Source organism: Rhineura floridana, chromosome 7 (assembly GCF_030035675.1).
Source record: "Rhineura floridana isolate rRhiFlo1 chromosome 7, rRhiFlo1.hap2, whole genome shotgun sequence".
NCBI lineage: Eukaryota > Metazoa > Chordata > Lepidosauria > Squamata > Rhineuridae > Rhineura > Rhineura floridana.
The window spans coordinates 135,236,627-135,253,145 of record NC_084486.1 but is presented as its reverse complement, the minus strand read 5'-3'; the positions used below and the strand labels follow the sequence as shown (position 1 = coordinate 135,253,145).

The window sequence follows — 16,519 nt, the reverse complement described above, 5'->3', positions numbered from 1 at the left end:
TTTAAAGTCTTTTGTTTTTAGGATGTTTTAAAGCACTTTTGGTGTTTTTGTTTGCCACCCTGGGCTCCTTCTGGGAGGAAGGGCAGGACAGAAATTTAATAAATAAATAAACTCTTCACATGAGAAGACTCCACAGTCAGCTGGTTTTGCAACAAGAGGCTACAGCAAGCAAGGGTATGCTTGTTCTTACCATGACCTCAGGAGCATGAAGAGACTGTGCAACAGCAACAAAAAGTTCCCTGAAGACCCTCAGTAAATGCACTGGTCCTCATGACACACCACACAACCCAGTGTTCTGCTTCAAAACTAACACAATGGGTAATTTTACAAGTGCACACATTTAAATTAATTACCACATGCAAATGAGCAGTGGTTAGCAATGTCTCCTCTGGGACGGGTGGTAGACCAAGTCATACATCACAGCTTAAGCACATGCTGGGAAAACGTTACTTAAAGTTCGCTCTCCCAGTTGCAAACTTCACCTTTGGAAGACACGGAGACCTTCTCAAGGGCAGAATTTCAGCAAACCTTGAGAGTGTTTGCTATTCTTCTGATCTTTCTTTATCAAACTTGGCAGCTTTGGAGAACCTCAAATGGAATATTCAGTGATGATGAATAACCTATTTTTTCCCCTTAAGGCACAACTATTAAGTAATGCAGGAAGAGATCTATGATCAAGATCTCCCACAACTTTTATTTTTTAAAAAATAGCACCCATGGGAGGGGATGGGAGGAGTTGAATCAGACTGAAACCATGGAACTGGTCATTTTCCCAATTTAAATCATTTCTTCCCCTAAAACTGATATTTGTCCCATATAGAAACGCATGCAAGGAACTATGTGGTACACACCTATATAGTTATCCTGCAGGGTAAGTAATTTTAATTGGGAAAATGGCAAGGGATAAGGGTTTTAAAAAAGGTCTCCCAGTGCCACATTTATTAATTATTAATTATTATTAATGAAGATGCCAGACACACCTTCGTAGGGATGGAATTCCACAATCGAGGAGCTGTCAAAATCTGATTGCCCACCACCACAAATACCTGGTTGCTGCTATTTATTTTTTAACTGTGGGAGATCTTGCACAGAAATCTCTCATATTATTCACAACATACCTGATTATACCCCTAGGACATTGCCAGTTTGTTAAAATGCTTTATATAGTTTAACTAAATTGTCCAGTCTAATCAAACCAGGTGCTGCTTCCAGATATGTATAACTCAAAACTAGAGCTTGGAAAACTTACTTTTTTGAACTACAGCTCCCATCAGCCCCAGCCAGCATGGCCACTGGATTGGGCTGGTGGTAGTTGTAGTTTTAAAAAGTAACTTTTCCAAGCTCTGCGTCAAAAACTGGATTGTGGTTCATGTTTTTAATGTTTTTTTTTTAAATGAACCACCTTGAATGCCCCTTGGGGTTGAAAAGCCTTTATCATAAATTTATGTATTTGTTTTAATGGGCACAGTTCAGCCAGTTGCACACTTTTGCTTCCTGGTTGATTTTAGTGGGAGACATTTAAGTATGCTCTCCACTCTCACACTGAAATTAATGGGATTTAAATCCTCTAATATTTATAAAACACAATAGTTCCAAACTTGTGTATTACAAAGCAAACCCCTCGGAGACTCCTATATTAAAAGCCATATTCTAAAGTACACACTTTCCAGTGGGGATATTCCCCCCCCTCTTATTGTTGGGCGTTATCCATCCCACAAAAACACAAGGCAAATGTGGATGAGACAAAAAAAAAAGTTATGGTGGTGCTCACTGTGCGAAAGATGAGCAATAAAATCATCAGCGTACAAATGATTTTTTAATTAGGTTTTAATCTGTGTATTTAGAGAAGTTATTTCTGTGTGAATTCCATCCTGATAATTTTTATCTTGGTGTCACAGCTGCAGTCACTAATGGCAGATGCCATGGACACCCTCGAAGGAAGGAAAAGTGATAAAGAACGTGTCTGGAATAAAATTCAAAAGGTAAAAAAAATAAAGTAATTGCTAAATCAGCAGATTTAGCAGTTGCTAGGAAGGAAAGGTCTTTCTCAGGGGTCACATATGTTCTGGTGGTTCAGTAAAAGTTTCCTGAAGTTTTGCACCTTGGCAAAATTCAAGCCCAAAACCATGCATTTTGAAAAAAACGAGTTTGCTCTTTGCATTGATATACTCTCATCTAGATAGCCCACCCACTCTTCCTGTGCAACCCATCATAAGAACATAAGAAGAGCCTGCTGGATCAGGCCAGTGGCCCATCTAGTCCAGCATCCTGTTCTCACAGTGGCCAACCAGGTGCCTGGGGGAAGCCCGCAAGCAGGACCCGAGTGCAAGAACACTCTCCCCTCCTGAGGCTTCCGGCAACTGGTTTTCAGAAGCATGCTGCCTCTGACTAGGGTGGTACAGCACAGCCATCATGGCTAGTAGCCATTGATAGCCCTGTCCTCCATGAATTTGTCTAATCTTCTTTTAAAGCCATCCAAGCTGGTGGCCATTACTGCATCTTGTGGGAGCAAATTCCATAGTTTAACTATGCACTGAGTAAAGAAGTACTTCCTTTTGTCTGTCCTGAATCTTCCAACATTCAGCTTCTTTGAATGTCCACGAGTTCTAGTATTATGAGAGAGGGAGAAGAACTTTTCTCTATCCACTTTCTCAATGCCATGCATAATTTTATACACTTCTATCATGTCTCCTCTGACCCGCCTTTTCTCTAAACTAAAAAGCCCCAAATGCTGCAACCTTTCCTCGTAAGGGAGTCGCTCCATCCCCTTGATCATTCTGGTTGCCCTCTTCTGAACCTTTTCCAACTCTACAATATCCTTTTTGAGATGAGGCGACCAGAACTGTACACAATATTCCAAATGCGGCCGCACCATAGATTTATACAACGGCATTATGATATCGGCTGTTTTATTTTCAATACCTTTCCTAATTATCGCTAGCATGGAATTTGCCTTTTTCACAGCTGCCGCACACTGGGTCGACATTTTCATCGTGCTGTCCACTACAACCCTGAGGTCTCTCTCCTGGTCGGTCACCGCCAGTTCAGACCCCATGAGCGTATATGTGAAATTAAGATTTTTTGCTCCAATATGCATAATTTTACACTTGTTTATATTGAATTGCATTTGCCATTTTTCTGCCCATTCACTCAGTTTGGAGAGGTCTTTTTGGAGCTCTTCGCAATCCCTTTTTGTTTTAACAACCCTGAACAATTTAGTGTCGTCAGCAAACTTGGCCACTTCACTGCTCACTCCTAATTCTAGGTCATTAATGAACAAGTTGAAAAGTACAAGTCCCAATACCGATCCTTGAGGGACTCCACTTTCTACAGCCCTCCGTTGGGAGAACTGTCCGTTTATTCCTACTCTCTGCTTTCTGCTTCTTAACCAATTCCTTATCCAGAAGAGGACCTCTCCTCTTATTCCATGACTGCTAAGCTTCCTCAGAAGCCTTTGGTGAGGTACCTTGTCAAACGCTTTTTGAAAGTCTAAGTACACTATGTCCACTGGATCACCTCTATCTATATGCTTGTTGACACTCTCAAAGAATTCTAATAGGTTACTGAGACAGGACTTTCCCTTGCAGAAGCCATGCTGGCTCTGCTTCAGCAAGGCTTGTTCTTCTATGTGCTTAGTTAATCTAGCTTTAATCATACTTTCTACCAGTTTTCCAGGGACAGAAGTTAAGCTAACTGGCCTGTAATTTCCGGGATCCCCTCTGGTTCCCTTTTTGAAGATTGGCGTTACATTTGCCACTTTCCAGTCCTCAGGCACAGAGGAGGACCCAAGGGACAAGTTACATATTTTAGTTAGCAGATCAGCAATTTCACATTTGAGTTCTTTGAGAACTCTCGGGTGGATGCCATCCGGGCCCGGTGATTTGTCAGTTTTTATATTGTCCATTAAGCTTAGAACTTCCTCTCTCGTTACCACTATTTGTCTTAGTTCCTCAGGATCCCTTCCTGCAAATGTTAGTTCAGGTTCAGGGATCTGCCCTATATCTTCCACTGTGAAGACAGATGCAAAGAATTCATTTAGCTTCTCTGCAATCTCCTTATCGTTCTTTAGTACACCTTTGACTCCCTTATCATCCAAGGGTCCAATCGTCTCCCTAGATGGTCTCCTGCTTTGAATGTATTTATAGAATTTTTTGTTGTTGGTTTTTATGTTCTTAGCAATGTGCTCCTCAAATTCTTTTTTAGCATCCCTTATTGTCTTCTTGCATTTCTTTTGCCAGAGTTTGTGTTCTTTTTTATTTTCTTCATTCGGACAAGACTTCCATTTTCTGAAGGAAGACTTTTTGCCTCTAAGAGCTTCCTTGACTTTGCTCGTTAACCATGCTGGCATCTTCTTGGCCCTGGCGGTACCTTTTCTGATCTGCGGTATGCACTCCAGTTGAGCTTCTAATATAGTGTTTTTAAACAACTTCCAAGCATTTTCGAGTGATGTGACCCTCTGGACTTTGTTTTTCAGCTTTCTTTTTACCAATCCCCTCATTTTTGTGAAGTTTCCTCTTTTGAAGTCAAATGTGACCGTGTTGGATTTTCTTGGCAATTGGCCAGTTACATGTATGTTTAATTTAATAGCACTGTGGTCACTGCTCCCAATCGGTTCAACAACACTTACATCTCGCACCAGGTCCCGGTGCCCACTGAGGATTAAGTCCAGGGTTGCCGTCCCTCTGGTCGGTTCCATGACCAACTGGTCTAGGGAATAGTCATTTAGAATATCTAGAAACTTTGCTTCTTTGTCATGACTGGAACACTTATACAGCCAGTCTATGTCCGGGTAGTTGAAGTCACCCATTACTACCACATTTCCTAGTTTGGATGCTTCCTCAATTTCATATCTCATCTCAAGGTCTCCCTGAGCATTTTGATCAGGGGGACGATAGATCGTTCCCAGTATTAAGTCCCTCCTGGGGCACGGTATCACCACCCACAACGATTCTGTGGAGGAGTCTGCCTCTTTTGGGGTTTCGAGCTTGCTGGATTCAATGCCTTCTTTCACGTATAGAGCGACTCCGCCACCAATACGTCCTTCCCTGTCCTTCCGATATAGTTTATATCCAGGGATAACCGTATCCCACTGGTTTTCTCCATTCCACCAGGTCTCGGTTATGCTCACTATATCAATGCTCTTCTCTAAGACCAAGCACTCCAGTTCTCCCATCTTGGTTCGGAGGCTCCTAGCATTAGCGTACAGGCACTTGTAAGCAGTGTCTCTCTTCAAGTGTCTTTGGCACTTTTGGTTAGGCCTGTGGTAATTTTGCTCTTCTGAATTTATATCCTGTGCCCCTGCTCTCACAATGCCTACTTCTAGGCCTACCCCTTTTAAAATTTCATCATTTCTTTGGTTTTTATCCCAGGGGGGAGGTTTATTCTGAACCGGACCTTTCTCAGCTCCTGTCGGGTTTCCCCCCTCAGTCAGTTTAAAAGCTGCTCTGCTACCTTTTTAATTTTAAGTGCCAGCAGTCTGGTTCCATTCTGGTTCAAGTGGAGCCCGTCCCTTTTGTACAGGCCCGGCTTGTCCCAGAATGTTCCCCAGTGCCTAACAAATCCGAACCCTTCCACCCGACACCATCGTCCCATCCACGCATTGAGACTGCGAAGCTGGGCCTGTCTGGCTGGTCCTGCGCGTGGAACTGGTAGCATTTCAGAGAAAGCCACCTTGGAGGTCCTGGCTTTCAGCATCCTACCTAGCAACCTAAATTTTGCTTCCAGGACCTCACGGCTGCATTTCCCCATGTCGTTGGTGCCAACGTGCACCACGACCACTGACTCCTTCCCAGCACTGTCTACCAAACTATCTAAACGACGGGCGATATCCGCAACCTTCGCACCAGGCAGGCAAAACACCTTGCGGTCTACACGCCCATCACACACCCCACTGTCTATGTTCCTAATGATCGAATCACCCACTACAAGGATCCCTCCACCCCCTGGAGATATATCCTCGGCACGAGAGGATAGCTGCTCATCCCCCAAGGAATGGGTCCCTTTTAAGGGATCGTTTCCCTCTTCCTCAGCTGGATGCTCTCCTTCCCCGAGACCATCGTTCTCCATGATAGCAGGAGAGCTACCATCGTTGGAGTGGGACACAGCTATAACGTCCCTGAAGGCCTCCTCCACACACATCTCTGCCTCTCTCAGCTTTTCCAGGTCCGCCACCTTGGCCTCAAGGAAATGAAGTCGTTCCCGGAGAGCCAGGAGCTCATTGCACCGAGAGCATACCCACGACTTCTGTCCAACAGGCAGATAGTCGTACATGCTGCAGGCGGTGCAAAACACTGGAAAGCCCCCACCCCCCTGCTGACTTCTTACCTGCATAGTTTTGTTTAAGGTTTATTACGTCAATGGGTTGGAGACTGCGGTTTAGTTGAGGTCAGGGAACAGACGGGCAGAGTGGGGGGCCCTGGCCTCCTCGCCCTGCTGCCGAACTCGCTCTGCTGCTTAACTCGCCTTGACGCTTTGTCAGCTGGGGCTCCCTCTAGCTCGTGGAGCAGGTGGCATAGACCAGCTGCTTGGAATTGTTTACTATATTGAGCAAACTGTGATAGGGACTGTCTCCCAAAAATCTTGTTAAGTCCACAATGATAAAGCAATACAGGGAGGAAAGTAACTCTGTGATAGTGTAAGCAACAAAGAGTCGTGGCACCTTAAAGACTAACAAGTAAACTAAAGCATAAGCTTTCATAGGCTACAGTCTCCATCAGATGCACAAAATATTATCCTAAGCTGCAGGTACATATATACATGATTTGGAAGGGGAGGATTGTAAATAGTGAGGTCAGAAGGAAACGAAATGCAGAAAAGCACAGGGAGTGACAATTGTTTTATTCACAATGGCATTCATAAAAATGTACTTGATAAAACAGGCATCCTAGCATTGGTAAGCCAATTAGCACATGTGGTGTGATTAAAAAAAAATCTATTGAGCAGATTCATTGATAGCATTGAATCTTTTGATATATTGTAATCCGTTTCATGTTGCAGTCCATCTTGGAAGTTCTTGTCTGATTTGAATAACCCCTTTTAAGGCTGTCCAAGTCAGTGGCTATCACAACAACTTGTGGTTGCAAATTCTATAGTTTACCTATGCACTGTGTAGGAAATAGCACAGTCTTCCTATTTCCCGTAATGGTGAACTCTATGGAACTCCTCCACATGCACTCTAGAATCTAAATCAGCACTTACATGTCATTAGATATTAAACTTCTTTAAATAAACAGATAACATTTCCACAGGCAGCCAAGTAAGACTGATATGGTTTGAGTTAATTAAAATAGATAACTGCTGGATTCAGCGACTTTTAGAATGGGTATACACCTGTGGGCTTCTGAATGCTATAGTTCTAGGAATGTATGTGCAGCATATCAGAAAGAGATAAGAAAATGATCTTGTTCAGTTTTCTTGACTAGTGAGTCATGATGCATGTCCAGGATGTCTATGCAAATAATTTATTTGTTTTTGTTATTTGTCCTTTTTCTGTGTGTTTTATCTGAGGAGATAAATATTGCAAGCACAAGCATTTCCCTAGGTTTGATCTCCCATTTGCCTACAGAATCCACGTGAGAAACTCTTTAGAAATCACAAACACAATGTGTGTTATGTTATTAATGTAATCAGTGGCATTAACTAGATCGGGTGTTCTTCAAAATCTTCCTGCTCATTAATGAACACACAACAGCCACTGTGCACAGGCACACACACAGCTTTCCCTGGCAGCAACTGGACTGTGTTGCTTATACCTGCTAGTCAAATTTTCATGCCTAAATGGCTCCACAGCATCAATCTGTTCAAGATGTAAAGCTGCAATACATTTCTGTCTCTAGTCATTCTAGAAATGTGGAATGGTTTTCCTGATGAGGTGCGCCTGGCGCCGACGCTGCTATCTTTTCGGCGCCAGGTGAAAACCTTTTTATATTCCCAGGCATTTTAACGCGTACTACTAATATTTATTGATGTATCTTGCTGCTGCTTTGATTATTTTTGTTTACGTCTGTTTGGTTTGATTCTATTGTATTATTGTATTTATATATTTTCTGATTGTTTTATTGTTATGTACACCGCCCAGAGTGCCCTTGGGCTTAGGGCGGTATATAAATAAAATAAAATAAATAAATAAATAAAGAGTAGTCTCTCTACCACATAAGAACACTAAGCTTGTATACAGTGCTGTAAACATACTTCACACAATTATCTTGCTAATCTTTTTTTAAAAGCCTATTAATTAAATCAGGTTACTCCTTACTGCAGACAGATGTGAGAGAATGTAACATGTCTAAGGCCAGGGTGGTCTAATGCAGCTTTTCCCAACCTTTGTGTCCCCAGATGTTGCTGGACTACAGTGCCCATAATTCCTGACCTTTGGCCATGCTGGCTGGGGCTGAAGGGTGTTGTAGTCCAACAATATCTGGGGACCCTAAGGTTGGGAAAGGCTGGTCTACTGGTTAGAGCTAGGAACATAGGAAGCTGCCTTACACCAAGATTGATCTATCTAGCTCAGTCTACATTGAGTGGCAGCAGCTCTCCAGGATTTCACACAAAGGACATTCCCAACCCTATCTGGAGGTGCTGAGGTTTGAACCTGGGACCTTCTGCATGCAAAGCATGTGTTCTGTGACTGAGCTGTATGGCCCTTCTCCAGAGTATTGAATGTGGACTGGAGAGACTCACGTTCAAAACACTACTCACCAGTGAAGCTTCTTGTTGTTTGATTAATAAACTGCTTTTCAGGGAAGTGGTGAATGGCATATTCATACAACAAAAGATGCAAAAAAAAATACAATAAGGCTGCAATCCTGCACATATTTACCTGAACAAAGACTCAGGGGCTGAATGTTCATTTGAGGCTAGGGATGGAAGGATCTGTCATTTTTGGGTCTCCCAGTTCCTTATTTTTCCAGTCTTAAATTCAGTTCTCTGCATCAGTTTGTGATGTTTTAAAAAATCAAATCCTCATGAAATTTCTTCAGCATATTAGTGCCAATATCGCCTAATAAACACATTTTTGCATGCAGTTTTGACAAATGTACACATTTTTCCAAGCAGTTTCTCCTAATATGATGCATTTTTGTATGTAATTTTCACAAATATATGCATTTTTATGAAAAAAATCCATATGCATTTTTGTAAACATTGTTTGGTTGGAGAACTGCATCCCAAAATTCAGCTGTGCAAATTTTGAAGATCGCATATTGTTTCAAAAAGTGTAGATTTGATGGATTCAGCTTTAAATGCTAACTGAATCTAATCTCTCCCCCATCCCTAGCAGAGACAGAAATGATAGAAAGAGAACCAATTGCTAGTTTTGTTGATGAGGTGAGAGACCAGCTGATTCCTCTCCCAAAATGTTAAGTCTGTTTGGTGATACATTAAACCAATCAAAAAGACATTGCCAACCCATAATGGAGCTTGCTTTGGGATTTTTCCACGTTTGGTTAGTAGTATTCTGAAAACAAAAGAAAAGGAAAGAAAAGTTGGCAACACAGCAATGCCCACCTACCAATACTGATTAACATTATTGATATGGCCCCTTTTATGTTTGGGGGCCCATGGCAGTCCCCCCCCTCAAAAAGTATGACTCCTCCTGTGTTCCTGGGCAGGGACAGCTGAATGGAGGGGTTTTGTCACCAAACTCCATAGCCATTATTTAGTCACATCCACACTATACATTTAAAGAACATGGTTTCTGTCAAAGAATCCTGGGAACTGTAGTTTACCCCTCACACAGCTAAGATCCCCAGCATCCTTAACAAACTACAGTTCCCAGGATTCTTTAGGGTAAGCCATGTACTTTAAATGTATGGTGTGGACATGGTCTTCCTAGGATTTATGTGAAAGAAAAGAACAGCAATAGTTTAGCATTACTCAGGGGCATTGTGGGAAATGTAAATGGCAGCTGGATCCAGCCATCCAATGGTGCTCCGTTGCCACAACTGTCCACCAGGTAAATCCATCAAGACCCATTAATGTAGGAGGGGGCCTGCCATGGATCCCTTTGCCCAAGGTGCCCTCAGACCTGGAGTCTTCCCTGTATACAAGCCTGCTCAAATGTACAGAGAAGCCATGTGGTACAACCCTCTCCTGATTATGGTTATTAATTAGTCACTTTTTTTCAGCTTGAAGCAACTTACAACATTAAAAACAGATATAAAAACAAGAATAAAACATCCTAAAATACTCACAAAATATATAAAAACAAGATCCACCTCCTCCCCACCTGACAAAAAACAAACAGAACATTCAACTCCTGGGTGAATAAAAATGTTTTTACCTGGTGCCTAAAAGCAGGCAATAATGGAGCCAGGTGTGCCTCCCTGGAGAGGGCATTCCACAAGTGGGGAGCCACCACTGAAAAGGCCCATTCTCATGTTACCACCCTCCACTCCTCCCTCAGATGATGAACGGAGGATCTGGGTGCTTTCATGCGGGGACAGACAGTCCGTGAAGTACTGGGGTCTTGAGCCGCATAAGGCTTTATAGGTCCAAACAGCATTTTGAATTTGGCCCAGAAACTAATTGGCAGCCAGTGCAGCTGTGTAGAATTTGTGTTATGTGTTGCTACTGTCTTGCCCCAATCAGCAATCTGGCCGTTGAATTCTTCACCACCTGCAGTTTCAAAGGCAGACCCACACATAACAGTACTCTAACCTAGAGGTTTACACTCCTTCAGCCTGCAGGTAAGGAAGTTGCATATTAGAGTGTCCATGTAGTCTTCATCAGCGCACAACCACCATTTCCCAAATATATCAATTTGTAGAGTGGTGGGGGAGGCATTCAAACACTTGATTTCCTAACTATTGTTGTTGAATTTGTTTTCCAGTATAGTTAATTTGACTGAAACGCATCTATGCTTAACACCTTTAGTGCCTTAGACAGTCAAACAGAAACCAGTGGACACTGACATCATCACATGCATGCATGAGTACACAGCTCTCTGCCACCTGTTCAAAAAAAAATATTCCTCACAACTGCAAATCCAGGGTCACTCTTTTGTCTTTATTGCTGCTGAGTTAATTTACACATGTTAGAAAATAACCACAATTTAAGCCTGTGCAATTAGTGTTAAATGAAGAGCGCCAATACCATTCTTCCCAGCAGTGAAGTTTGGCTGTTGCAAAAGAAGCAGCTGTTACGCTTAATGAAAAACATTCAGCCTTTTTTCACTGAAGCAGCAGAATAATGGCTGCAATGCCTGTTTTCCTAATGGTTGGAAAAGAGGGACTGAAACAGTGGAGGCTGGCGGCTCCAATGTCACTGGGGCAGTGAACCTGCTTTGAGATTTAGTCCAAATTTTCAAGGAGCTGTCCAAGGTGCTGAAGCATTCACTGGTTCACTTACATCGGAGCCACCAGTCTCCACTGCCTTCCTTACTGGGGAAGCCTGGGCCTAAATCCCCCACTTACCCATAACTCACATTCTATCCTTTTTCCGTTTCCTTTCTAACTTTGTATCCATGTTCGCTAGGTTCTGCTACACGTGACTTGCCATGGTCTAAGGCAGTGGTTCCCAGGCTTTGTGGTATGGCAACCCACAAGTCCACATTGACTTGGGTTGGTGACCCCTCAGTTTATTGTCACATGACTTGTGGGCCTTAGGTGTTTGGCAGCTATTGGTTTTGTGCATTTCAACTGCAAGTTTGCCTATTTTTTAACTATTACTTGAGGCATCCAAGTCAAAAATTATTAAGGTGGAATTTGTTGAAATATTTATAGCAAATATTACAAATTTATTCTTTATGGGAATGTAAGCACACCAATGATCTGATTGCATGTTATTGATTCATAAGCTATAAAGATTATTCTAAAAACATAGAGTTACATAAACAGTGTTGGATATAACAAAATGTAAGTAGTTTTGATAGTTTTATTCACAATAAAATCCAGTTTGGCAAGTATCATTGGGATGATTGAACTTGCATTTTGCCAGTCAGCTGATCAATGCAGGGTTTGATGGTTGTTAAGGATTATAAGCAATAATTATCTTGGGGTTACAGTAATACCTCAGTTTAGGAATCCTTCAGGAAAGAAGCTCCTTTTAACAAGGGCTTCTTTTAAGGTGAAACTGGCGAGCTTTGCTCTGCTATGGATAAACTTCAGGCCTGTGCCTTTACTTTAAGGTGAAACTGACTTGCCTGTGTGAGTGCTTTGCTTTAAAAAGATCTCTTGCTTTCTCCCAGAGGTGGGGAGGGAAGGATCCAATACTATTCAGAGTGGGGGGGGAAGGGGTGCCAGGAAGGCTCCCTTTAAAGTCCCTGTTGAAGCTTCCTCCACCACCTATGAGCGGGTTTAGGAACATATCCCTATTCTTTCCATGTTATTCCTACCTCTGGTACCAACGTTTCTGTTAAAGAAGTAATGTCCAGGAATGCACCTACTTTGTTAATTGAAGTATTACTGTACTTCTAACCACTGCAACCCACTTGCACAGGCTTCGTGACCCATTTGCGGGTCATGACCCACACGCTGGGAAACACTGATGAAACTATGGAATTCACTCCCACAAGATGTATACAGTTTGGATGGTTTTAAAAGAGGATTAGACAAATCCATGCAGAATAAGGCTATCGATAGCTACTAGCCACAATGGCTATACCTTCCCTCCACTGTCACAGCCAGTATGCCTCTGAATACCAGTTGCTGGGAATCCCAAGTGGGAAGAGAGGTGTTGCACTCTGTGGGAAGAGGACGCTGGCCTAAATGGCCTAAATGGCATCTTACTAGGGTTGCCAGGCTCAGGGCCTGAGACTGATCCTTTATCTTTAGGAGAAGAGAAAGTCAGCCAAGTGCAGGTGTTCTTGCAACACTGTAATGGGGAAAACCACAAGGTGGAATTCTTCCTTCCCCCTGCACAACTTTTAAAGAGACAGAAGACCTCTTGGAGGCCAGGCCTGGCCTGTTTTGGTGTGTGATCAATTTCTTCTTTTACTTCTGCGTAAAATCTCTCCAATTCCTCTTCTTCTGCGTTTGACGTCGGAGCATAGACTTGGATGATGGTTATGTTGATAGGTTTCCCATTTTATCTCATTGATATCACTCTCTCAGACCTTGCATTGTAGCTCCTAACAGCTTTTGCTACATCACTTCTCACTATTAAAGCAACCCCATTTCTTCTTAATTTCTCATTTCCTGCATAAAACATTTTGTAGTTGCCTGATTGAAAATGTCCCATTTCCGTCCATTTTAGTTCGCTCACACCAAGTATTGTAATGTTGATACATTCCATTTCTTGCTTGACAATTTCTAACTTTCCCTGGTTCATGCTTCTCACATTTCATGTTCCTATTGTGTGCGTTGTACAACTCCGGACTCTCCTTTCGCATCTGTGCGCATCAGCCTCTGGGCTTCCTTTCGGCTTTGACCCAGCTGCGTCATTAGTCACAGTGCTACTCGTACTTGTCCTTTGTTCTTTCCCCAGTAGCTCGGTGAGTGCCTTCTGACCTGGGGGTCTCATCTTCCAACACTATCTCGTGTTGCATTTTGGATACTCTGTTCATAGGGTTTTTGTGGTAAGAGATATTCAGAGGTGGTTTACCATTGCCTTCCTCTGAGTTTGGATGCATCTTAGTCTGGTGTTTCAGCTTTGACCATTCCGCCTTGGGTGCCCCTGCTAGGAGTCTAGCCTCTTGGTCTAGACTCCTGATGGCATTGCTGTTAGCTTCTTCAACACTCTCAAACCCCCTCACCACGTTAAGGTGTGTATCCTAGAGGGGGACATGACATGATAGCAGAGATTTTCTGTCAGCAGACCATGCTGCTTGTGCATGGACACCAGGCCAACACAAAGCCCAACTTGCACTAACTGTGTGTGCATGGCATGCTGACAAATTGCACCGTGGTTGATGTATAGTAGCAGTCCACTGCAGGCATCCACAGGTCTGGGTTATGATATAGCACAGTCTCCAGAAGTTGGACTGTAGTGTCAGGTTCTTCAATTCAGTTCCCCACTCATGGCTAGGCTGACCAAGATGGTCATCTAAATAGGACCATAGCATTGAGTAAAAGACAGGAAAAGATCACATACATAATAATATGCCAGTGTAAGAAAACTGAATGACCCTGGTTGAATAGGTCACCCAACCTTTTGTGTGAAATTGTTTCCATCCATGTTTAAAATTTGGCTAACTTCAGGCAGTAGTTTAAAACAGGTTTGTCACTCCAAAGTGCTGAATGAGTCCCCAGTGTGAACATATCACACAGGCAAACTACAGTTTTCATGTTAGGTCCACGGTCATTGAGGCTCAAAACGTATTTAGCTGTGAGGCTGTGCTGCACCAGCAGAAATGAAACAAGAAAAAGGAAGAGAATGTGAAAACGTGAAGTGGTGGAAAGAGTTATGTTTATAAAATCATTTTGCTTTTTCCACTTCTTTTTTTAGTTGAAAACATTTATTTTAAGGTGGGAAAAAATCAAATAGGAAAACAATTCTGGTAGGTGAAAATTGTGCTGCACCTAAAAGTTTAGAACTCCTGCAGATTCTGATTCGTTTTGCTCACTTGTTCCATTTTCTGAATTCCTGGAACCATGGCATTTTTTTCACATATCCATGTGCCTCAGTTGAAAGCACTGTTGAAAAATTGGATGTTAACTGCCTGCCACATCCATACGTGGGTTACATAGCACTGAACCCTAGGAAGTCATTCTTGGGGAGAGGGGAGGAACAAAGTAGCCAGCTATGGCCAGAGCTTGGAAAAGTTACTTTTTTGAACTACAGCTCCCATCAGCCTAATCCAGTGGCCATGTTGCCTAGGGCTGATGGGAGTTGTAGTTCAAAAAAGTAACTTTTCCAAGCTCTGGCTATGGCATACCTCTCTTGAAAACAACAAGGCTATGTATGTTGGTATGTACATATGTATAATGGGTGAAGCAATGAGTGCAGATTTTGGGCTCTGGACTGCAACCAGAAAAGATTATATCCAAATATGTAGCTTGTGAACCAAGTCTTATATGGTGTAGGTTGTGTGTAGCTGCACAACTCTGCAGGAACTATCTTAGGGTTTATCTCTAATGTTTACTTTAGCAACAGAGGTGCTGACATTTTGCATACCCAATAGCTGTAGTGAGTTTATGTGGTCACATCTAACAAGCAGGTAAAAAGGGGGGCGGGCCCAGGACGACCAGAAAATGTAAGTGAAAAATATAAATGAAAAATCAGAGTTTTTATTCCAATTTCAAGGATAAAAATGGTTTACAAAAACGCCCAACGCATTTTGGCTAGTGTTATGTAGCCTGCATTAGGGGATGCCTGTTTATAATATTTTCTTAAATCAAAGCTGTAATGGATCAGATTCTTTCCACAGGATTGTTAAGAATCAGCAACACATTCTTCAGGACACTCACCAGATTTGCCAATTTTTATCCTTGAAATTGGAATAAAAACTGTAATTTTTCATTTATATTTTTCACTTACATTTTCTCGTCGTCCGGGGGGGGGGCTTTTTATCTCCTTGCCTTATTGGATGACATCCACTTTTTACTCAATTCACATCTAACAAGCCCCAGAATCTCTTTCTACTTGGTTTGTACAGCAATCATTACACAGTCATGACAACTTCCAAGATGGCAGCACTGGGTGCCCTTGTGGAGTGCCTTGGATATGACAGTGCATAAAAGTAAGTTCACCGTGCAATGTGCTTCTATTATAAGAGGGAAACAGCCAAGCGCTTCCCACCACCCTCCACATCTGGTGGACTCAGAACTTTCTCAATTGTCATTCTTGGTCCTCAGTAGGAGGGAGGGAGCGACAAGGGTGGGCCAACCAGTGAGGAGGGAGGGTGAGTGAGCAGGTGTGAGGCAGCCAAGTAGGGCAGGTGGGCATGAGGTGAGTGAGTGATCAAGACAGGTGAGTGAGTGGGGTAGGCATGAATTGGGCATGGAAGGCAGGCAGCTGTGTGAGATGGCAGCAATGCTGCAGGGCCATGGTGAGCAGTCTGGGCAAGCCACAGAGGAACAGTGAGGATAGGCAGGGACAGCTTTCCTGTGCAGCTCACGTTTGCCAGCTGGCTCTGTCCCCTGCTTCCCAAGAGAAGGTCTAAATGGGGGAGGCTTGGCAACCTGTGAGGGACAGGAGGTGGAGAGGCTTGACAAGCTGTGGCAGGGGAAGGAGAGGAGGAGGCATGGTAACCTGTAAGGGGGAGGGAAAAGGAGGTAGGCTTGGCAACCTGTGGAGGGGGAGAAGGAGGCTTGGTCAGGTCTGAGGGGAATGGGGAGTTTGGCAAGATCTCAGGGCAGTGGGAAGCTTGGCAAGAGGGTGGGGTTAGGTGGGGTGAGCGAGCAAAGCAAGCAGGGATGGCAGCCCCTAGTATACCATATTTTCACTCCCTCTCCCAAACACTTAGCCAATTAGAAAGGAAGTTCTGGTTAAGTTTGAAGCTCCACATGCGTGTTGATTCAGTAGAAATTCAAACATCACTTTGAGAGGGTAGCGAAACTTTTTGCTGGAATTAAACCCACATGTTACTTATGTGTGTATATAACCTTGCCCTTAACCCCAATAAAGGACACAAAGAATAAAA

The 16,519-nt window shown here is 43.0% G+C and overlaps 1 protein-coding gene across 1 annotated transcript in view; it reads left to right on the top strand.

The window, feature by feature from the left end:
- Positions 1-16,519, top strand: part of SPATA16 (spermatogenesis associated 16) — a 199,766-nt gene that overhangs the window by 155,762 nt on the left and 27,485 nt on the right. The window contains exon 9 of the mRNA XM_061634505.1: positions 1,899-1,982. Within this exon, the coding sequence (XP_061490489.1) occupies positions 1,899-1,982 (84 nt within the window). The remainder of the gene's footprint in view (positions 1-1,898; positions 1,983-16,519) is intronic.